At 39.6% G+C, this 25,476-nt stretch overlaps 1 protein-coding gene across 3 annotated transcripts in view; it reads right to left on the bottom strand.

Moving 5' to 3' along the window:
• Positions 1 to 927: 927 nt before the first annotated feature.
• Positions 928 to 25,476, bottom strand: part of LOC110513002 (CD209 antigen-like protein B) — a 30,597-nt gene continuing 6,048 nt past the window's right edge. Inside the window, exons 2-6 of one of the 3 annotated variants that reach the window (XM_036934316.1) lie at positions 24,683 to 24,784; positions 24,187 to 24,534; positions 3,758 to 3,894; positions 2,266 to 2,375; positions 928 to 1,412 (exon numbers count right to left, since the gene is read on the bottom strand). In XM_036934316.1, the coding sequence (XP_036790211.1) occupies positions 1,280 to 1,412; positions 2,266 to 2,375; positions 3,758 to 3,894; positions 24,187 to 24,534; positions 24,683 to 24,784 (830 nt within the window). In that variant the 3' untranslated portion in view covers positions 928 to 1,279. Of the gene's footprint in view, positions 1,413 to 2,265; positions 2,376 to 3,757; positions 3,895 to 19,948; positions 20,191 to 20,416; positions 20,527 to 23,817; positions 23,955 to 24,186; positions 24,535 to 24,682; positions 24,785 to 25,476 lie in introns of those variants that run through there. The other 2 variants (XM_036934315.1, XM_036934314.1) reach the window with 2 other exon arrangements.

Below are 25,476 nucleotides of genomic sequence, written 5' to 3'. Positions count from 1 at the left end.
GTCCTCATAGACTCCATGTTAGATCTACTATTATACAGTAGAGAGAACAATCCTCACAGACTCCATGTTAGATCAACTATTATATAGTAGAGAACAGTCCTTCTAGACTCCATGTTAGATCAACTATTATATAGTAGAGAACAGTCCTTCTAGACTCCATGTTAGATCAACTATTATACAGTAGAGAGAACAGTCCTTCTAGACTCCATGTTAGATCAACTATTATACAGTAGAAAACAGTCCTTCTAGACTCCATGTTAGATCAACTATTATACAGTAGAGAACAGTCATTCTAGACTCCATGTTAGATCAACTCTTATACAGTAGAGAACAGTCCTTCTAGACTCCATGTTAGATCAACTATTATACAGTAGAGAACAGTCCTTCTAGACTCCATGTTAGATAAGTTATTATACAGTAGAGAACAGTCCTTCTAGACTCCATGTTAGATCAACTACTATACAGTAGACAACAGTCCTTCTAGACTCCATGTTACATAAGTTATTATACAGTAGAGAACAGTCCTTCTAGACTCCATGTTAGATCAACTATTATATAATAGTATATAAATGTTACATTTTCTCTCTGTTTATCCACTCGTATGTTTAGAATAATGCTGCTTTTCTAATAACCAACTTGGTTGGTTTCATGCGAGTAACTGATTGACTGGAAGGAATCCACACTATCACTGAATAAGCAATTTCCCAGTACACCCAGAACATTGCTCTGGGAACCAAAAGGAGTATCTCAGTTTCGAGGTAAGAAGCCTGGTGTGGTATCGGTCAGTCTCATGCAGGAACCAACCGTGCTGATATGACTTCAAATCAAATCAAACTTTATTTGTCACATGCCACGAATACAACAAGTGTAGACTTTACCGTGAAATGCTGACTTACAAGCCCTTAACCAACAGTGCAGTGCAAGAAGAGATAAGGAAAATATTTACCAAGTAAACTCAAATAAAAAGTAATAATAATAAAAATTAACATCCATAAACTCCATGACTGTGATAATAAAGATTCATAATGATTCATTTCCTTGGATTTTTTGTACATAGTGGTGAATTTCCTCAACAATAGAGAGAACAGTCTTTCTGTTATCAATTCATTGTATTGTTGTTGCATATGTTCTGTTATTTTTATTATAATGTGTTGTACATTTGTATTGTTATATATTGTATGTACTTTACAAGGTAAGTTGAATGAGCAGAAAATATATTACGATATATAGTACTTAGCATAATCTTATTTAGCAGTTCAGAGAGTACCGAGGATGAATCCTATTTCTCACAGATCCATCTGTATTTATAGTAACAGTAATAGTCCCACCATTCTCCTGTGTCTGATGACCTGGAGTAGAAATAGACACAGTTCTCTGCTCTTCCACCATTAGGCTCTCCACTGTTCCAATACCTGTAGAAGAAACAACACAGAATCAGACTGTCACTGTTCCAATACCTGTAGAAGAAACAACACAGAATCATAGAATCAGGCTGTCCACTGTTCCAATACCTGTAGAAGAAACAACACAGAATCAGACTGTCCACTGTTCCAATACCTGTAGAAGAAACAACACAGAATCATAGAATCAGGCTGTCCACTGTTCCAATACCTGTAGAAGAAACAACACAGAATCAGACTGTCCACTGTTCCAATACCTGTAGAAGAAACAACACAGAATCAGACTGTCCACTGTTCCAATACCTGTAGAAGAAACAACACATATAATCAGGCTATCTACTGTTCCAATACCTGTAGAAGAAACAACACAGAATCAGACTGTCCACTGTTCCAATACGTGTAGAAGAAACAACACAGAATCATAGAATCAGGCTGTCCACTGTTCCAATACCTGTAGAAGAAACAACACAGAATCAGACTGTCACTATTCCAATACCTGTAGGAGAAACAACATATAGAATCAAGCTGTCCACTGTTCCAATACCTGTAGGAGAAACAACACATAGAATCAGGCTGTCCACTGTTCCAATACCTGTAGAAGAAACAACACAGAATCAGAATGTCATTGTTCCAATACCTGTAGAAGAAACAACACATAGAATCAGGCTGTCCACTGTTCCAATACCTGTAGGAGAAACAACACATAGAATCAGGCTGTCCACTGTTCCAATACCTGTAGAAGAAACAACACATAGAATCAGGCTGTCCACTGTTTCAATACCTGTAGGAGAATCAGGCTGTCCATTCTGAACCTACTTCTCCAGACAGTGATGTCATAGTGACACAGAATTCATTCATGTCTTACTTTGTGGTCAGTGGTGTGCCGTCCACCCATTTCCAGGTCCCCTCAGAAACAGAGTCAGTCAGACCAATCCAGACATAGTTCTTTACTCCACATAACCGATTGACTAATGTCTATAGTTGTGGAAGAGATTCAACATTGTTAATACATAGTCTTCTCCAAAAAAATGTTTTCCAATTTAAAATATTAATTGCAAATAGTTAAATTACAAAAGGGAAAACTGGTCACAAATCTAGCTGCTGTGAGGGCACACTGTGGTATTTCACTCAATATATATGGGAGTTAATGTAAATTGGGTTTGTTTTCAAGTTCTTTGCGGATTTCTGTGGTCTGATGAAAATATGTGTCTCTAATATGGTCATACATTGGGCAGGAGGTTAGGAAGTGCAGCTCAGTTTCCACCTCATTTAGTGAGCACATAGCCTGTCTTCTCTTGAGAGCCATGTCTGCCTATGGTGGCCTTTCTCAATAGCAAGTCTACGCTCACTGAGTCTTTACGTAGTCATAGCTTTCCTTAAATTTGGGTCAGTCACAGTGGTCAGGTATTCTGCCACTGTGTACTCTCTGTTTAGGTCCAAATAGCGTTCTAGTTTGCTCTGTTTTTTTGTTAATTCTTTCTAATATGTCAAGTAATTATTATTTTGTTTTCTCATGATTTGGTTGGGTCTGATTGTGTTGCTGTCCTGAGGGGTCTGTGGGGTCTGTTTGTGTTTGTGAACAGAGCCCCAGGACCAGCTTGCTTAGGGGACTCTTCTCCAGGATATTGATAATTAGTGGGTATCGGCCTAATTCTGCTCTGCATGCATTATTTCGTGTTTTACGTTCTCAATTTGATATTTGTCACATTTTGTGAATTCTTGGTTGGTGTCACCAGACCTCACAACCATAAAACTGATTAACCATAAAGGGCAAAGAGTTCTAAAAATGATTCACTTTTTTTTGTTGCCAGATCCTATTTGGGGTGTCAATTTTATGTTCCTTTTGATGGCCCTCCATAGAAGGCCCTTCTTGCCTTGTCTCTCAGATCGTTCACAGCTTTGTGGAAGTTACCTGTGTCGCTGACGTTTAGATCGAGGGCTGTATAGTTTTTTTGTGTGCTCTAGGGCAACGGTGTCCAGATGGAATTTTTATTCATGTTCCCGGCAACTGAACCTTTTATGGAACACCATAATTTTTGTCTTACTGAGATTTACTGTCAGGGTTCAGGCCTGATAGCATCTGTGCAGAATATCTAGGTGCTGCCGTAAGCCCTGCTTTGTTGGGGACAGAAGCTCCTGATCATCAGCGAACTGTAGACATTTGACTTCAGATTCTAGTATGGTGAGGACCGGGACTGCAGACTGTTCTAGAGTGCCTTCGCCAATCCGTTGATATATATGTCGAAGAGGGTGGGGCTTAAGCTGCATCCCTGTCTCACTCTCTCTCTCTGTCTCTGTCTCTCTCTCTCTCTCTCTCTCGCTCTCACTCACTCACTCTCTCACTCTTTCTCACACACCTGTTTCTCTTGGCTGTTGATGACCACCAGGTGTGCTCCTCTATTTCTGCAGTCCTGTCTGCTACCCTCCCAGGATTTGTACTCAGTAGAGACGTAATAACAACTGCTACCAATCTTCTTCCATCCGTCCGGACACACTATAAGTTGAACATTTCCTGCTTTAGTCACTTTAATACAACAATTAATTAATTATCAAGCAAACACTCAAGGAAGACGGGTACTAACTAATGGTCATCGTTTTTTTTCTCACATTTTTATTTAATGTAAGTTGAAGTTCCTGTTTGTAGGTGACATGTGAACTGATACAGAGACTGTCAAACAGAACAGTCATTACACAATTTGACTCACCTTTCTCAACTAAAGGATTTTTCAGAAGTTCTATCTCTTTCTGTAGCTGGTCTCTCTCTTCAGTCAGGGTGTTGGAACTGGTCAATTGGTTTCTCTCTGTGAAATAATACGATCAATGAACAAGGTAACAGTGGAATTTGGTGAACTTTAAGAATTGAATTGACTGGAATTGAAATGTCATTGAACCGTGGTCATTACACCACTGAAGATGAAGAATGTTTGAGAGAGAACATATCAAACTCACGGTAGAGTAACAGGCCTATGATCCCAGCCAGTAGGAGAACCCACAGCAGCCCCAGACACCCTGCAGCAGCTCCAGAGTATCTCTTCCACCACTGACAAGACACTGAAACACAAATTATTACCAGAAAAACTTGCTGTATTTGTGTCTAATTTTGTGTCCATTTGCTGTTTGAATCACTGAGGGAAATACACAAGCTTGACAAGGGACAGAACACCAGAACTGAGTTCCAGAACCTGACATATTCTACTGCTTGACTTCCAGAACCTCTTACAGAATATTGGCTTGAACATAGTGCAGAGTTCAGGCACCCAAAATGATTGCCGGCACCTATTTCTTTCTAAATCATACCTAATTTGTAATTTGCTTCGTAAACAACAGCCTTTTCCAACAATGCAGAGTTAAATATACAACATTTAAAATAGTGACACAATAAATAAATACACAGCGAATAAACAAAGAAGAATAACAAGTCTAAATAACATGGCTACAGAGCATTTGGAACGTTTTCAGACCTCTTGACTTTCTCTACATTTTGTTACGTTACAGAGTTAGTGGGGGACCTACCGTTGAGCCAAATCGCCTGCCCATCTCTCCCCCAGACCCCCCAGACCCTTGCTTGACGGTGCCCTCGTGTGGCAGAGTCAGGCCTTTCCCATGCCTGCTATCATCGACTCAGAGTTTCCTGGACCGTGGTGTCGTTACCCAGTTGGGCCTGGACTCTGTTTCACTCGATTCACCCCTCGATGCCAACGCTCTCAACGGACAGCTCCTCGTCCGTGTCTGGGAGAGGACCGTCCCTGTCATCCTGCATCTCTCTGGAAACCACCAGGAAAGGATCACTTTCCACATAATCGACTGTCCTCACTCTCCCCTGGTTCTTGGCCATCCATGGTTAAAGTTGCACAACCCTCAGATCGACTGGAACGCTGGAAGGGTAACCACTTGGAGTTCATTTTGTCACTAGAATTGTCTACATTCTGCCCTTGCCCCTGCCTTGTCTGTGCCCCATTCCAGAACCTCCTGACCTGTCATCAGTTCCTCCAGAGTATCACGATCTAGCTCCTGTGTTCAGCACCACATCCTGACCTGTCATCAGTTCCTCCAGAGTATCACGAGAGGTACATCCAGCGCTCCTCTCCCCTGTAGCCAGTTATATAACCTCTCTCACCCCGAGCTGGAGGCTATGGAGAGGTACGTCCAGGACTCCCTGGTTGCAGGACTTATCAGGCCTTCTTCCTTCCCGGTGGGTGCTGAGTTTTTCTTTGTGAAGAAGGATGGGTCACTGAGGCCGTGCATAGACTTCCGTGGGCTGAATAACATCACAGTGAAGAACAAGTATCCTTGCACACTCATCAGTTCTGCTTTTCCCCTCCATAGTGCCACTGTGTTCACCAAACTGGACCTCCGGAATGGCTACCACCTTGTGCGCATCAGAGAGGGGGACGAGTGGTAACTGCGTTTAACACACCACTTGGCCACTGAGTATTTGGACATGCCTTTAGGTCTTACTAATGCCCCTGCTGTTTTCCAGAACCTGGTCAATGATGTGCTGAGGGATGTGATTGGACGCTTCGTTTTTGTCTTTGTGGATGACGTTCCGATTGTTTTCTAAGGACCCTGACTCTCACCAGCAACACTTTCGCCAAGGTCTCCAACGGCTTTTTGTCAAAGCTGAGAAATGTGAGTTCCATGCTTCCTCTGTGTCTTTCCTGTGTTATATTATTGCACAGGGGGAGTTACGTATGGACCCCACCAAGACATGACAGTCACAGAGTTGCCTACGCCCTCTAATCCGAAGCAGATATAGCATTTTCTGGGGTTTGCCAATTTTTACAGACGTTTCATCCCCAACTACAGCCGTCTGGCAGCACCTCTCACCACTCTCACCTCCCCCTCCACTCCGTTCCACTGGACCCCTCAACTACAGCCGTCTGGCAGCACCTCTCACCACTCTCACCTCCCCCTCCACTCCAGTCCACTGGAATCCTGAGGCAGAGGCAGCGTTCCTGGAACTCAAGCACCGCTGCACCTTCACTCAGCCAGACCCAGAACCTCAATTCATCATGGAGGTGGACTCCTCCGACACCGGGGGAGGTGCTGTTCTATCTCAACGTTCCCCCCTCTGATCAGAAGGTCCACCCATGTGCATTCTTTTCCCGTAAGCTCTCGCCTGCAGAGAGGAATTTTGATGTCGGTGATCGGGAACTCCTGGCAGTTAAGCTGCCTCTTGAGGTTTGGTGTCACTGGCTGGAGGGCTCTGTTATCCCTCCCATTCATTGTGTGGATGCAAGCCAGATGGCCGTTCTTCAACGGTAGATTCAATTTCACACTTGCTTATCGCCCCGGTTCTAGGAATACCAAGCCTGACGTCCCGCCTGTTCACCGCCGACAACATTGGTTCCGAACAGCATCATGTTGTGGGGGTGCTTTGCTGCAGGAGGGACTGGTGCACTTCATAAAATAGGCTGGCATCACGAGGAAAGAAAAATATGTGGATATATTGAAGCAACATCTCAAGACAACAGTCAGGAAGTTAAAGCTTGGTCACAAATGGGTCTTCCAAACGGACAATGACCCCAAGCATACTTCCAAAGTTGTAGCAAAATGGCTTAAGGACAACAAAGTCAAGGTATTGGAGTGGCCATCACAAAGCCCTGACCTCAACAACATAGAAAAGTTGTGGGCAGAACTGAAAAAGCGTGTGCGAGCAAGGAGGCCAACAAACCTGACTCAATTACCCCAGATCTGTCAGGAGGAATGGGCCAAAATTCACCCAACTTATTGTAGAAACCTGTGGAAGGCTACCCGAAACGTTTGACCCAAATTAAACAATGTAAATGCAATGCTACCAAATACTAATTGAGTGTATGTAAACTTCTGATCCACTGGGAATGTGATGAAAGAAATAAAAGCTGAGATAAATCATTCTCTCTACTATTTTTCTGACATTTCACATTCTTAAAATAAAGTGGTGATCCTAACTGACCTAAGACAGGGAATTTTTTACAATGATTAAATGTCAGGAATTGTGAAAAACTGAATTTAAATGTATTTGGCTAAGGTGTATGTAAACTTCCGACTTCAACTGTATATAGATGTCACTTGTGTGCAATTATAGTGATTAACCCTCTAGAGTCTAAGCCGGGGGTGGTGGGGGAGGGTCTGAGCCGACATATGGAATAGTTTTAAGATACCAAGGATTATTTAGCTATTTGATTTATAATTTTAAGTATAAAAAAAATATTGAAAAAAAATGATTGCATGATGCATTGAATTTGGCATTTCTGCTATTAGCCAATAGAAACACATTGAATAACAGATAGTCATTACTGCTATTAGCCAATAGAAACACATTGAATAACAGATAGTCATTACTGCTATTAGCCAATAGAAACACATTGAATAACAGATAGTCCTTACTGCTATTAGCCCATAGAAACACATTGAATAACAGATAGTCATTACTGCTATTAGCCAATAGAAACACATTGAATAACAGATAGTCATTACTGCTATTAGCCAATAGAAACACATTGAATAACAGATAGTCATTACTGCTATTAGCCATTAGAAACACATTGAATAACAGATTGTCCTTACTGCTATTAGCCCATATAAACACATTGAATAACAGATAGTCATTACTGCTATTAGCCAATAGAAACACATTGTCCTTACTGCTATTAGCCAATAGAAACACATTGAATAACAGATAGCCATTCCTGCTATTAGCCAATAGAAACACATTGAATAACAGATTCACTACATGGAACAACAGATAGTCATTACTGCTATTAGCCAATAGAAACACATTGAATAACAGATAGTCATTACTGCTATTAGCCAATAGAAACACATTGAATAACAGATAGTCATTACTGCTATTAGCCAATAGAAACACATTGAATAACAGAAAGTCATTACTGCTATCAGCCAATAGAAACACATTGAATAACAGATAGTCATTACTGCTATTAGCCAATAGAAACACATTGAATAACAGATAGTCATTACTGTTATCAGCCAAACGAAACACATTGAACAACAGATAGTCATTACTGCTATTAGCCAATAGAAACACATTGAATAACAGATAGTCATTACTGCTATTAGCCAATTGAAACACATTGAATAACAGATAGTCCTTACTGCTATTAGCCAATAGAAACACATGGAACAACAGATAGTCATTACTGCTATTAGCCAATAGAAACACATGGAACAACAGATAGTCATTACTGCTATTAGCCAATAGAAACACATTGAATAACAGATAGTCATTACTGCTATTAGCCAATAGAAACACATTGAATAACAGATTCACTACATGGAACAACAGATAGTCATTACTGCTATTAGCCAATAGAAACACATTGAATAACAGGTTCACTACATGGAATAACAGATAGTCATTACTGCTATTAGCCAATAGAAACACATTGAATAACAGGTTCACTACATGGAACAACAGCTGGTCATTACTGCTATCAGCCAATAGAAACACATTGAATAACAGATAGTCATTACTGCTATTAGCCAATAGAAACACATGGAACAACAGATAGTCATTACTGCTATTAGCCAATAGAAACACATTGAATAACAGATAGTCATTACTGCTATTAGCCAATAGAAACACATTGAATAACAGATTCACTACATGGAACAACAGATAGTCATTACTGCTATTAGCCAATAGAAACACATTGAATAACAGGTTCACTACATGGAACAACAGCTGGTCATTACTGCTATCAGCCAATAGAAACACATTGAATAACAGATAGTCATTACTGCTATTAGCCAATAGAAACACATGGAACAACAGATAGTCATTACTGCTATTAGCCAATAGAAACACATGGAACAACAGATAGTCATTACTGCTATTAGCCAATAGAAACACATTGAATAACAGATAGTCATTACTGCTATTAGCCAATAGAAACACATGGAACAACAGATAGTCATTACTGCTATTAGCCAATAGAAACACATTGAATAACAGATAGTCATTACTGCTATTAGCCAATAGAAACACATTGAATAACAGATTCACTACATGGAACAACAGATAGTCATTACTGCTATTAGCCAATAGAAACACATTGAATAACAGGTTCACTACATGGAATAACAGATAGTCATTACTGCTATTAGCCAATAGAAACACATTGAATAACAGGTTCACTACATGGAACAACAGCTGGTCATTACTGCTATCAGCCAATAGAAACACATTGAATAACAGATAGTCATTACTGCTATTAGCCAATAGAAACACATTGAATAACAGATTCACTACATGGAACAACAGAGAGTCGTTACTGCTATTAGCCAATAGAAACACATTGAATAACAGATAGTCATTACTGCTATTAGCCAATAGAAACACATGGAACAACAGATAGTCATTACTGCTATTAGCCAATAGAAACACATTGAATAACAGATAGTCATTACTGCTATTAGCCAATAGAAACACATGGAACAACAGATAGTCATTACTGCTATTAGCCAATAGAAACACATGGAACAACAGATAGTCATTACTGCTATTAGCCAATAGAAACACATTGAATAACAGATAGTCATTACTGCTATTAGCCAATAGAAACACATGGAACAACAGATAGTCATTACTGCTATTAGCCAATAGAAACACATTGAATAACAGATAGTCATTACTGCTATTAGCCAATAGAAACACATTGAATAACAGATTCACTACATGGAACAACAGATAGTCATTACTGCTATTAGCCAATAGAAACACATTGAATAACAGGTTCACTACATGGAATAACAGATAGTCATTACTGCTATTAGCCAATAGAAACACATGGAACAACAGATAGTCATTACTGCTATTAGCCAATAGAAACACATGGAACAACAGATAGTCATTACTGTTATTAGCCAATAGAAACACATGGAACAACAGATAGTCATTACTGCTATTAGCCAATAGAAACACATGGAACAACAGATAGTCATTACTGCTATTAGCCAATAGAAACACATGGAACAACAGATAGTCATTACTGTTATCAGCCAATAGAAACACATGGAACAACAGATAGTCATTACTGCTATTAGCCAATAGAAACACATGGAACAACAGATAGTCATTACTGCTATTAGCCAATAGAAACACATTGAATAACAGATAGTCATTACTGCTATTAGCCAATAGAAACACATTGAATAACAGATAGTCATTACTGCTATTAGCCAATAGAAACACATTGAATAACAGATAGTCATTACTGCTATTAGCCAATAGAAACACATGGAACAACAGATAGTCATTACTGCTATTAGCCAATAGAAACACATTGAATAACAGATAGTCATTACTGCTATTAGCCAATAGAAACACATTGAATAACAGATAGTCATTACTGCTATTAGCCAATAGAAACACATGGAACAACAGATAGTCATTACTGTTATCAGCCAATAGAAACACATGGAACAACAGATAGTCATTACTGCTATTAGCCAATAGAAACACATGGAACAACAGATAGTCATTACTGCTATTAGCCAATAGAAACACATTGAATAACAGATAGTCATTACTGCTATTAGCCAATAGAAACACATGGAACAACAGATAGTCATTACTGCTATTAGCCAATAGAAACACATGGAACAACAGATAGTCATTACTGTTATTAGCCAAACGAAAGGAATAACGTTCATTGAACAACAGATCGTCCCCAGAAATACCAGAAGGAAGTTTGTTCTGAAGTGTCCTCTATCTGAGAGATACTAGAACGATCAGGAATCATGTAGGTTTTTCACATGTATTTATCCCCTTATTATAGGCACTGAACTATCTGCATATGTACGTCCATATATTATCTCCATATATACGTCCATATATTATCTCCATATATACGTCCATATATTATCTCCATATATAGGTCCATATATTATCTCCATATAAACGTCCATATATTATCTCCATATATAGGTCCATATATTATCTCCATATATACGTCCATATATTATCTCCATATATACGTCCATATATTATCTCCATATATACGTCCATATATTATCTCCATATATACGTCCATATATTATCTCCATATATACGTCCATATATTATCTCCATATATAGGTCCATATATTATCTCCATATATTCGTCCATATATTATCTCCATATATACGTCCATATATTATCTCCATATATACGTCCATATATTATCTCCATATATACGTCCATATATTATCTCCATATATAGGTCCATATATTATCTCCATATATACGTCCATATATTATCTCCATATATACGTCCATATATTATCTCCATATATACGTCCATATATTATCTCCATATGTACGTCCATATATTATCTCCATATATACGTCCATATATTATCTCCATATATACGTCCATATATTATCTCCATATATAGGTCCATATATTATCTCCATATATACGTCCATATATTATCTCCATATATAGGTCCATATATTATCTCCATATATACGTCCATATATTATCTCCATATATACGTCCATATATTATCTCCATATATACGTCCATATATTATCTCCATATATAGGTCCATATATTATCTCCATATATACGTCTATAAATGTTTTAAACTGGTACTGGGGACCTTCAGAGTTGTGTGAGGCTTGTGGACGTCCTAAATGGAGAACACCATCACGTTTGTGAGAGTCTCATCTTTCAATAGAGCATAATAGTTTGTAAGTTATAATAGTTTGTAGGTTATAATAGTTTGTAGGTCATAATAGTTTATAGGTTATAATAGTTTATAGTCTATAATAGTTTGTAGGTTATAATAGTTTATAGGCCATAATAGTTTATAGGTTATAATAGTTTGTTGGTTATAATAGTTTGTAGGTCATAATAGTTTGTAGGTTATAATAGTTTATAGTCTATAATAGTTTGTAGGTTATAATAGTTTGTAGGTTATAATAGTTTGTAGGTCATAATAGTTTGTAGGTTATAATAGTTTATAGTCTATAATAGTTTGTTGGTTATAATAGTTTGTAGGTCATAATAGTTTGTAGGTTATAATAGTTTGTAGGTCATAATAGTTTGCAGGTCATAGTAGTTCGGACGCTACGTAAGATTTTGAGAAAATACCTATTTTCAGGATGACAAACATTGCAGATACGGATGCGGAAGGGTGAGGATGGATCAATATTGTAATAACAATACTCACCTACTTGACAGAATTTTAAAAAAATCGAAAAACAAAACTGAAAAGAAGAAAGAAAATATTCTATTCAAAAACATACAACATTAAAACACTAAAGAAACACTAAAGTACTAAAGTAATACTAAAGTAATACTGCAACAAAAAAAAAATGTGTCAAAAGTAATTCACTTTTTGTACTGAATGCAATCCAACACAAAACAAAGCTCTTAGAGACTTACCCAGAGACTCACAGCTGTAATCGCTGCCAACGGTGATTCTAACATGTATTGGCTTGGGTGTGAATATTTATGTAAATGAGAACTGTGTGTGTGTGTGTGTGTGTGTGTGTGTGTGTGTGTGTGTGTGTGTGTGTGTGTGTGTGTGTGTGTGTGTGTGTGTGCGTGTGCGTGTGTGTGTCAGCATCTAGCACTACACCAGGTTAAACTGTTACCTGAATGTTGATCACCAACTCCATCCTTCTTGTAGGGCACGATGGGCATTTCATTGTTGTAAATATGATCATCAATGTCCATGGTCTCTATTTTATTTATTTTTTTGCCACGAAATCCATCGCAGTTTTCATAGATTTCCTCTGACATCTTTACACACGTGTGTTGAAATGCAGTAACTTCTACTGTTGTATCTTCTACTGTTGTATCTTCTACTGTTGTATCTTCTACTGTTGTAACTTCTACTGTTGTAACTTCTACTGTTGTATCTTCTACTGTTGTAACTTCTACTGTTGTAACTTCTACTGTTGTATCTTCTACTGTTGTATCTTCTACTGTTGTATCTTCTACTGTTGTAACTTCTACTGTTGTATCTTCTACTGTTGTATCTTCTACTGTTGTAACTTCTACTGTTGTATCTTCTACTGTTGTATCTTCTACTGTTGTATCTTCTACTGTTGTATCTTCTACTGTTGTATCTTCTACTGTTGTAACTTCTACTGTTGTAACTTCTACTGTTGTATCTTCTACTGTTGTATCTTCTACTGTTGTAACTTCTACTGTTGTAACTTCTACTGTTGTATCTTCTACTGTTGTATCTTCTACTGTTGTAACTTCTACTGTTGTATCTTCTACTGTTGTATCTTCTACTGTTGTATCTTCTACTGTTGTATCTTCTACTGTTGTAACTTCTACTGTTGTAACTTCTACTGTTGTATCTTCTACTGTTGTATCTTCTACTGTTGTATCTTCTACTGTTGTATCTTCTACTGTTGTATCTTCTACTGTTGTAACTTCTACTGTTGTATCTTCTACTGTTGTATCTTCTACTGCTGTAAAGTCTGCTGTTATCTCAGTTGTAGGTTTGTGTCTGTTCGCTGCACAGCTGGAGTCTCTGTGTGACTCAGTCTAATATCAGAGACAGTTTTAACAGTCAACCTCATTAAAGGGGAAACTGTCTAACCAATAGTACGACTCTAACCACCACCATGTGACCACAGACTTATTTTCTGAAAACCATGTTTGTTTATCACAGTGAAGATTAGTTTGTATATTTAGTTTATATTAGTTTAGTTTACTACAGTATAGATTAGTTTGTATATTTAGTTTATATTAGTTTAGTTTACAACAGTGTACATTAGCATTGAAGTGACAACATATTCACATGGAGTAAAATGTGACCCTGTGAATTCACACGTCACAGACCATGAGTCTGGTTTTGAGAGGTTACGTAGCACCACACAGCTGATTCTAGTAACCAAAGCTTGAGGATAAATTAGTTATTATCTTTGTAGTGTTGTGTCAAAAACTAAAACGTGCACCTCTTGGGGTTCCCAGGATCGAGTTTTGCCCTCTGTGGTCGGCCATCAATGATAGAGTTGTATCATTCTGTGCTGTCTCCTGTGTGACATGAACACCAGAGATAATAGTTATTCAGAGATGTCTCTGTCTTTCTCAGAGAGGGCCTATGGTCTACATTTAGTGTCTCCCGTGTGACATTGACAGCAGAGATAATAGTTATTCAGAGACATTTATTCACACTTCTCCTTTCTTCTTCTGTGGAAGGGAGGAGGGGGAGGCCTAAATGTGTAACGTTCTCACAAATATTGTCTCTCTCTCTACATCTCTCTCCTTCTATGTCTGTCTCTCTGTGTATCTCCCTCTCTCTCTCTCCCCTACAATCTGTCTATCTGTCCTGTGAAACATTGACACCAGAGATAATAGTTTTTCCAGAGATGTCTCTGTCTTTCTCAGAGAGGGCCTAAGGTCCACATATACTGACTCCTCCATTCTCTATCTACATCAAAAGAAGTTGGAGGACAATAACTGCACTGCACACTAACTATCTCCCTGTTTATCAGAGACTGTATGGTGTCACGAAGTACAGAAGTGTTAATTGGTATAAGAACAGCTCTCTGTCACATGTTTCTAACTGGAAAAAAGGCAAACAACTTACTGTAAACTACGTGTTGAAAATTTGCATGAGACCTGGCTCAGATTAGAGCACTTCACTTCTCAAGGGGTGTGTCTGACAAGTCCTGTGTGTAATTCCTCCCTTCAACAGTAATAAGGGGTGTGTGTGTGTGTGTGTGTGTGTGTGTGTGTGTGTGTGTGTGTGTGTGTGTGTGTGTGTGTGTGTGTGTGTGTGTGTGTGTGTGTGTGTGTGTTTGTGAATAGGAGAGAGAGAAAGAGGAAGTGAGAGGTTGAAAATTGTGTTCTTGGTTACCATCCATGTCTCTCCACCCATCTGTTGTCAGGGAAGCCTCCAGTGGGGGTAAAGGTTACATTACAGTCTACACACCTCACACACTGACTGACACATACACCTCACACACTCACATACACACCTCACACACTCACACACACACCTCACACACTCACACACACACACCTCACACACTCACACACACACCTCACACACTCACATACACACCTCACACACTCACACACAAACCTAAATCACTCACGTACACACCTCACACACTCACACACAAACCTCACACACTCACGTACACACCTCACACACTCACATACACACACACACCTCACACACTCACATACACACACACACCTCACACACTCACATACACAAACTCACACCTCACACACTCACATACACACACACTCACATACACACACTCACATACACACACTCACATACACACACTCACACCTCACACACTCACATACACACACTCACACCTCACACACTCGCACACACACACACACTCACATACACACACTCACACCTCACACACTCACATACACACACACTCACATACACACACTCACATACACGCACTCACATACACATACTCACACCTCACACACTCACATACACACACTCACACCTCACACACTCGCACACACACACACTCACATACACACACTCACATACACGCACTCACATACACACACTCACACCTCACACACTCACATACACACACTCACACCTCACACACTCGCACACACACACACTCACATACACACACACTCACATACACACACTCACAGACATGAGCCTCCAAAGCCTGGCTCAGGGGGTAATTAATGAAAAATGTGTGTGTGTGTGTGTGTTTGTGTGTGTGTGTGTGTGTGTGTGTGTGTGTGTGTGTGTGTGTGTGTGTGTGTGTGTGTGTGTGTGTGTGTGTGCGTCAACCAATCGAAGACCTCGACTCAACGGGATAAATTCTGGTCACACCCTGAAGTTTCTAAAACTGTTTGAATTACGTGTGCGTATAACATAACTTATGTAGCAGGCAAAACCCTGAGTACTAACTTTTTAGATTTTTTTTTCTTCCCCTCTCTGTTCACTATTTTGTCTTTGCCATTGGATATTTAATAGGAACCTATTTTCAGTTCCTACCGCTTCCACACGATGTCGCCAGTTTTTGGAATATGGTTAAGGTTATTCTTTTGTGCTATGAAGAAGTAGGCCAACTCGGAACTGGGGACCCTTTTGTGAGTTGCACAAGACGTGTAGAGCAGAGTTTTTTTTTCTTTTCGTTCATGTATTGAATACAGATGGCCCCGTCTCCAATTTGATGGATTATTAACATTTAAAAATACCTCACGTTGTATTACAAAAGTAGTTTGAAATATTTTGGCAAAGTTTATAGGCAACTTTTGAAATGTTTTGTTTTTTGTAAGCTGTTTTTTTCTGGATCAAACGGACTTTATAAATGGACATTTTCGATATATATGGACGGAATTAATCGTACAAAAGGACCAATTGTGATGTTTATGGGACATATTGGAGTGCCAACAAAAGAAGCTCGTCAAAGGTAATGCATGTTTTATATTTTATTTCAGCGTTTTGTGTAGCGCCTGCTACGCTAGCTCTTTTGTTTACTACTGGTGCAGATGGCTGCAGGCTATCAGATAATAGCTTCTTATGCTTTCGCCGAAAAGCATTTTTTCAATCTGACATGTTGGCTGGATTCACAACGAGTGTAGCTTTAATTGAGTATCTTACATGTGTGATTTAATGAAAGTTTGAATTTTATAGGATTTTAATTGAATCTGGCGCTCTACATTTCCCCTGGCAATTGGCCAGTTGAGACGCTAGCGTCTCGCTATCCTCAATTAATTTAACCGCTGTGTCAGATTATTTGTATTTTTTTTACGGAAAAAGCAAACCACGCAATAATCTGAGTTTGTCGCTCAGAGACATTCACAACCCAAGAAGATATTCGCCATGTTGGAGTCAACATAAATCAGAAATAGCATTATAAATATTCACTTAACTTTGATGATCTTCGTCAGAATGCACTCCCAGGAATCCCAGTTCCACAATAAATGCTTGATTTGTTCCATAAAGTCCATCATTTATGTCCAAATAACTCATTTTGTTAGGGCGTTTAGAAAACAAATTGAAACTCACGAGGTGCGGACAAGTACTGCAGAAATGTCAGATGAAAATTCAAAAAAGTTATATTACTGGTCGTAGAAACAAATCAAACGATGTATAGAATCAATCTTTAGGATGTTTTTATCATAAATGTTCATTAATGTCCCAACCGTAGAATTCCTTTGTCTTCAGAAAAGCAAATGGAATGGGGACTACCTCTCATGTGAACGTGCATGGTCAGCTCCTGACTGATGGCAGACCTCTGACTCATTCCCCGCTCATTCGGCCCCACTTCACAGTAGAAGCATCAGACAAGGTTCTAAAGGCTGTTGACATCTAGTGGAAGCCTTAGGAAGTGAATATGACCCATATCCCACTGTATATTCAATAGGGGCTGAGTTGAAAAACTACAAACCTCAGATTTCCCACTTCCAGGTTGGATTTTTTTCTCAGGTTTTTGCCTGCCATATGAGTTTGGTTATACTCAAAGACATCATTCAAACAGTTTTAGAAACGTCAGAGTGTTCTCTATCCAGATCTACTAATGATATGCATATATTAGCATTTGGGACTGAGTAGGAGGCAGTTTACTATGGGCACGCTTTTCATCCAAATGTGAAAATGCTGCCCCCTATCCATTAGAAGTTAAGGCCCATTTTCAGGTATTAAAGGTCAAAAAATTGTAATATAGCGGCTAATCTGACCACATCACGTCAAAGTACATGAACCTACGGTGTAAGGAAAGAAAAACAAGCCATTTATCTATCGTAATCACTAAAATCACCATTAATCCAGAGAGATTTAAGTGACATGGATTTTGCAAACCTGAAACACAGGAAATAGATGGCTGAAAAACAGATTCTCAGGTGGGGGGGTGGCTACTTTTCCAGGTGTGTTTGTGTTTGTAAGATATATATAGTGTCATGCCCTTATCTGTTTCACCTGTCCTTGTGCTTGTCTCCACCCCCCTCCAGGTGTTGCCCATCTTCCCCAATTATCCCCTGGGTATTTATACCTGTGTTTTCTGTCTGTGCCAGTTTGTCTTGTTCAATCAAGCCTACCAGCATTTAGTGTCTCAGCGCCTGCTTTTTCCTGCCTCTCTTTTCTCGCCCTCCTGGTTTTGACCCCTTCCTGTCCTGACTCCGAGCCCGCCTGCCTGACCACTCTGCCTGACCCTGCCTGCCGTCCTGTACCTTGGCCCCACTACTCTGGATTACCAACCTCTGCCTGACCTGACCCTGGGCCTGCCTGCCGTCCTGTACCTTTGCCCCCACTCTGGATTACCAACCTCTGCCTGACCTGACCCTGAGCCTGCCTGCCGTCCTGTGCATTTGCCACCAATCTGGATTACCGACCTCTGCTTGACCTGACCCTGGGCCTGCATGCCATCCTGTACCTTGGCCCCACTACTCTGGATTATCGACCCCTGCCTGCCCCTGCCTGCCTTGACCTGTCGTTTGCCTGCCCCTGTTGTTACAATAAACATTGTTACCTCTACACAGTCTGCACATGGGTCTTAACTGAAATCTGATACATGGTACATTCACATTTTGAGTCTTAGAGGGTCAGAGATTTGATACAGCAGAGAGAACAGTCCTTCTAGACTCCATGTTAGATCAAATATTATACAGTAGAGAACAGTCCTTCTAGACTCCATGTTTGAGTTTGAGTTTATTTAATTTTTACAGGGACAGTGCACATTAATCAACGTTTCAGTAAAAGTGACGGTTTTAGCCAGCCGGCTAATTTTCAACCGCAGTCCCTGTTAGATCAACTATTATACAGTAGAGAGAACAGTCCTTCTAGACTCCATCTTAGATCAACTACTATACAGTAGAGAGAACAGTCCTTCTAGACTCCATATTAGATCAACTATTATACAGTAGAGAACAGTCCTTCTAGACTCCGTCTCAGATCAACTATTATACAGTAGAGAACAGTCCTTCTAGACTCCATGTTAGATCAACTATTATACAGTAGAGAGAACAGTCCTTCTAGACTCCATGTCAGATCAACTATTATATAATAGTGTGACATTTTATCTGTGTTTATCCACTCGTATGTTTAGAATTATGCTGTTTTTCTAATGTACAACTTGGTTGGATTCATGCGAGTAACTGATTGACTGTACAGTACATGGGCGGAATCTAAACTGTCACTGTATAAACAATTTCCCAGTACACCTAGAACATTGCTCTGGGAACCAAAAGGAGTATCTCAGTTTCAAGGTAAGAAGCCTGGTGTGGTATCAGTCAGTCTCATGCAGGAACCAACCGTGCTGATATGACTTCAAATCAAATCAAACTTTATTTGTCACATGCCACGAATACAACAAGTGTAGACTTTACCGTGAAATGCTGACTTACATGCCCTTAACCAACAGTGCAGTTCGAGAAGAGTTAAGAAAAATATTTAGCAAGTAGACAAAACTAAAAAGTATTAATAATAAACATTAACATTAGGATTGTATTGAGTCAGTGAACCTCTGTGACTGTGAATTCCTTAGTGGTGAATTTCCTCAACAACAGACACAACAGTCCTTCTCTTATCAAGTCATTGTATTGTTATTGCATATAGTTTTATTATAATGTATTCTACATTTGTCTTGTTATATATTGTATGTAGTTGACAAGGTAAATTGAATAAGTAGAAAATATATTACGATATATAGTACTTAGCATAATCTTATTTAGCAGTTCAGAGGGTACCGAGGATGAATCCTATTTCTCACAGATCCATCTGTATTGATAGGAACAGTCATAGTCCCACCAAGCTCCTGTGTCTGATGACCAGGAGTAGAAGTACACACAGTTCTCTGCTCTTCCACCATTAGGCTCTTTACTGTTCCAATACCTGTAGGAGAAACAACACATAGAATCAGGCTGTCCACTGTTCCAATACCTGTAGAAGAAACAACACAGAATCAGACTGTCCACTGTTCCAATACCTGTAGGAGAAACACCACACAGAATCAGGCTGTCCACTGTTCCAATACCTGTAGGAGAATCAGGCTGTCCACTCTGAACCTACTTCTCCAGACAGTGATGTCATAGTGACACAGAATTCATTAATGTCTTACTTTGTGGTCAGTGTTGTGTAGTCCACCCATTTCCAGGTCCCCTCAGAAACAGAGTCAGTCAGACCAATCCAGACATAGTTCTTTACCCCGCATAACCAATTGACAAATGTCTGTAGATGTGGAAGAGATTCAACATTGTTAATACTGTTATATAAATATTCATACACATAGCTCATATAAACAAAGACATTCCGTCGTAAGAACACATACACCCAGCCATAAGACTGACCCCCTCTTCCTTATATAAACACACATCTCATCTCCCTCTAACTGGCCGGTCCCAAGAGCAAAGAACTTTTGCTGTGCACCAATGGGGCCCGCTCTGGCTAGAGCAAGGCCCGCCTCCAACCCTCCGACCAGTCAAGAAGACCGAAACGACAAGACTCCACCTACTTTATTCTATGTATAAAAATGTATGTAACCATTGTATAGGCCTCTTTTTCACCTGGCTCCTTGCCGAGTTATGTGAACTAGGTCCGTGCACGTAAAACTGCGGGACAAGATATCTCTGACTCATTAAAACTGTCTTTTGTTACAACTGAAATCCACTCTGTCCAGCGTCCGTGATTTTGTCTCAACTCTCCAGTATTTGAACACTAACAATACCTAGCCATTTCTACTCGCTGTCTCGCTCGCTCCCTCTAAATTAATTTCAATTCAATTTAAGAGCTTTAATGGCATGGGAAACATGTGTTAACATTGCCAAAGCAAGTGAACTAGATAATAAACAAAAGTGAAATAAACAATAGAAATGCACAGTAAACACTTTCAACAGTTCCAAGACAATAAAGATACTTCAGATATTATGAGCAAGTAGATAAGTACAAAAGGGGAAATGAATAAACATAAATATGGGTTGTTTTTATGATGTTGTTTGTTCTTCACTTGTTGCCATTTTCTTGTAGCAACAGGTCACATATCTTGCTGCTGTGATGGCACACTTTGGTATTTCACTCAATATATCCAAGAGTTGATCAAAATTGGTTTTGTTTTTTTCAAATTCTTTGTGGATCTGTGTAATCTGAGGGAAATATGTGTCTCTAATATGGTCATACATTTGGGCAGGAGGTTAGGAACTGCAGCTCAGTTTCCACCTCATTTTGTGGGCAGTGTGCACATAGCCTGTCTTCTCTTGAGAGCCATGTCTGCCTACGGCGGCCTTTCTCAATAGCAAGGCTATGCTCACTGAGTCTGTACATAGTCGGTACATAGTCAAAGCTTTCCTTAAGTTTGGTCAGTCACAGTGGTCAGATATTCTGCCACTGTGTACTCTCTGTTTAGGGCCAAATAGCATTCTAGATTTTTTGTTATTTCTTTCCAATGTGTCAAGTAATTATAATTGAGTTCTCTCATGATTTGGTTAGGTTTCATTGTGTTGCTGTCCTGAGGCTCTGTGTGGTCTGTTTGTGAACAGAGCCCCGGGACCAGCTTGCATTGGGGACTCTTCTCCAGGTTAATCTCTCTGTAGGTGATGGCTTTGTAATGGAAGGTTTGGGAATCGCTTCCTTTTAGGTGGTTGTAGAATTTAACGACTCTTTTCTGGATATTGATAATTAGCGGGTATCAGCCTAATTCTGTTCTGCATGCAATATTTGGTGTTTTACGTTGTACACAGAGGATATTGTTTGAAGAATTCTGCATGCAGAGTCTCAACTTGATGTTTGTCCCATTTTGTGAAGTCTTGGTTGGTGAGCGGCAACCTCACCAGACCTCACAGCCATAAAGTGCAATAACTGAATAACTGATTCAAGTATTTTTTGCCAGATGGGTGTGTCAATTTTATGTTCCTTTTGATGGCATAGAAAGGCCCTTCTTGCCATGACTCTCAGATCCTTCATCAGCTTTGTGGAAGTTACCTGTGGCGCTGCCAAGGTATGTATAGGCCAAGGTATGTATAGTTTTTTGTGTGCTCTAGGGCAACAGTGTCTAGATGGAATTTGTATTTGTGGTCCTGGACCTTTTTTGGAACACCATTATTTTGGTCTTACTGAGACTGAGGGCCCAGGTCTGACAGAATCTGTGCATAAGATCTAGGTGCTGCTGTAGGCCCTCCTTGGTTGGTGACAGAAGCACCAGATCATCAGCAAACAGCAGACATTTGACTTCGGATTCTAGCAGGGTGAGGCCGGGTGCTGCAGACTTTTCTAGTGCCCGCGCCAATTGGTTGATAGATAGATATATATATATATATATATCTAACTCTTTCTTCTCTCTCAGATCATCAGCAAACATTTGACTTCAGATTCTAGGATGGTGAAGACCGGGGCTGCAGACTGCTCTAGTGCCCTCACCAATTCTTTGATATATATGAAGAGGGAGGGTATTAACCTTTTTATCCTACCCCCTCCTTTTTCGAACATTCTGTTAAAAATCGCGCAACATTTCAGCGTCCTGCTACTCATGCCAGGAATATAGTATATGCATATGATTAGTATGTGTGGATAGAAAACACTCTGAAGTTTCTAAAACTGGTTAAATCACGGCTGTGACTATAACAGAGCGTGTGTTTCATCGAAAAGCGCAAGAAAAACTGGTCACTGAAATCTGAAAAAAGTATCCATGCGCCCCTTTCATGGATTGTTTAAAGGAAACCAAATGTAATATGGAGACGGATGCAACTTCCACACGATGTCGCCAAAAACGTCATTTTCATTGACAAAAATCATTTGAGACATTACCAATAGATCCGTCATTCCATCCAGCCTACCTCAATCGATTTTGGAAGATTGAAAAATGGACACTGTTTTCTTGTGTAGCTGCTATTGAATACAGATCGCCCAGTGATCAATTTGATCGCTTATTAACGTTTACAAATACCTAAAGTTGGGTTATAAAAGTAGGTTGAAGTGTTTTGTCAAAGAATATAGGCAACTTATATAATTTTTAAACATGACGTTGCGTGTTGGAAGAGAGCTTTTTTCCTGATGCAGGCTATACAAATGGATATTTTGGGCATTCATGGACGGATTTAATCGGGAAAAATACCAATTTGTGATGTTTATGGGACATATAGGAGTGTCAACAAAGAATATCATCAAAGGTAATTAATGTTTTATATTTTATTTCTGCGTTTTTGTGTAGCGCCGGCTACGCTAATTATTTTGTTTACGTCGCCTTCAGGCATTTCGGGGTGTTGCATGCTATCAGATAATAGCTTCTCATGCTTTCGCCGAAAAGCATTTTAAAAATCTGACTTGTTGGCTAGATTCACAACGAGTGTAGCTTTAATTCAATACCCTGCATGTGTATTTTAATGAACGTTTGAGTTTTAATGAGTACATTTAGCATTTAGCGTAGCGCATTTGCATTTCCAGGTGCCTACTTGAGACGTCTGCGTCTCAAGTAGGAGCAAGTTAAGCTGCATCCCTGTCTCTCTCTCTCTCTCTACCACACACACACACCTGTTGTTCTTGGTTCTTGATGACAACCAGGTCTGCTCCTCTATATCTGCAGTCCTGTCTGCTCTCCTCCCAGGATTTTTTCTCAGTAGAGACGTAGTAACACCTGCTACCAAGCTTCTTCCATCCTCGCGGACAAACTATAAGTTGAACATTTCCTTCTTTAGTCACTTTATTACAACATTTAATTAAATATAAATCAAACACTCAAGGAAGACGGGTACTAACTAATGGACAGTTTGGAAGTCGGACTTTGTTTCACACATTTTTCATTTAAATATTTCCTTTAAAGTTGAATTGCCTGTTTGTAAGTGACATGTGAACTGATACAGAGACTGTCAAACAGAACAGTCATTAGACAATTTGACTCACCTTTCTCAACTAAAGATTGTTTCAGACGTTCTGTCTCTTTCTGTAGCTGGTCTCTCTCTTTGGTCAGGGTGTTGTATCTAGTCTGTAGCTGGTCTCTCTCTTTGGTCAGGGTGTTGTATCTGGTCTGTAGCTGGTCTCTCTCTTTGGTCAGGGTGTTGTATCTGGTCTGTAACTGGTTTCTCTCTTTGGTCAGCGTGTTGTCGCTAGTCTGTAGCTGGTCTCTCTCTTCGTTCGGGGTGTTGTTGCTAGTCTGTAGCTGGTCTCTCTCTTCAGTAAGGTTGTTTCCGCAGGTCTGTAACTGGTCTCTCTCTTCAGTCAGGGTGTTGGAACTGGTCAATTGGTTTTTCTCTGTGAAACAATATGACCAATGAACAAGGTAACAGTGGAATTTGGTGAACTTTCTGAATGTAATTGACTGGAATGTAAATGTAATTGATCCCTGGTCATTACACCACTGATGATGAAGAATGTTTGAGTGAGAACATATCAAACTCACGGTAGAGAAACAGGCCTATGATCCCAGCCAGTAGGAGAACGCACAGCAGCCCCAGACACCCTGCAGCAGCTCCAGAGTATCTCTTCCACCACTGACAAGACACTGAAGCACAAATTATTACCAGAAAAACTTGCTGTATTTGTGTCTAATTTTGCGTCCATTTGCTGTTTGAATCACTGAGGGAAATACACAAGATTGACAAGGGACAGAACACCAGAACTGAGTTCCAGAACCTCACATATTCTACTGCTTGACTTCCAGAACTACTTCCAGAATATTGTCTTAAACATAGTGCAGAGTTCAGGCACCCAAAATGATTGCCGGCACCTATTTCAATCAAAACCATACTTAATTTGTAATTTGCTTCGTAAACAACAGACTTTTCCAACAATGCAGAGTTAAATATACAACATTGAAAATAGTGACACAATAAATAAATACACAGCGAATAAACAAAGAAGAATAACAAGTCTAAATAACATGGCTACAGAGCATTTGGAAAGTTTTCAGACCTCTTGACTTTCTCTACATTTTGTTACGTTACAGACTTATTCTAAAATGGATTCAATTGTTTTTTCCCTAATCCATAAACATTGTCTTCATCAATCCACACACAGAGTCTTTTAGGTACAATGTTCACTAGTATTCGAGCAACAGCCCAACTCTTATGCTAGTGAACGGGTCAAGATATCCTTCCTGACTGGATGCCTCCGTGCAGCTCGGCCCGTCTCTCTCCAGGGGAGAGGCAGTGGTGAATCAGCACTAGAAGCTGCCTATACTGTGGCCAGGTTGGT

The sequence above is a fragment of the Oncorhynchus mykiss genome, chromosome 10 (assembly GCF_013265735.2).
Source record: "Oncorhynchus mykiss isolate Arlee chromosome 10, USDA_OmykA_1.1, whole genome shotgun sequence".
In the NCBI taxonomy this organism is placed as follows: domain Eukaryota; kingdom Metazoa; phylum Chordata; class Actinopteri; order Salmoniformes; family Salmonidae; genus Oncorhynchus; species Oncorhynchus mykiss.
The sequence above is the reverse complement of the archived record's forward strand: the minus strand, read 5'-3'. Positions and strand labels throughout refer to the sequence as shown.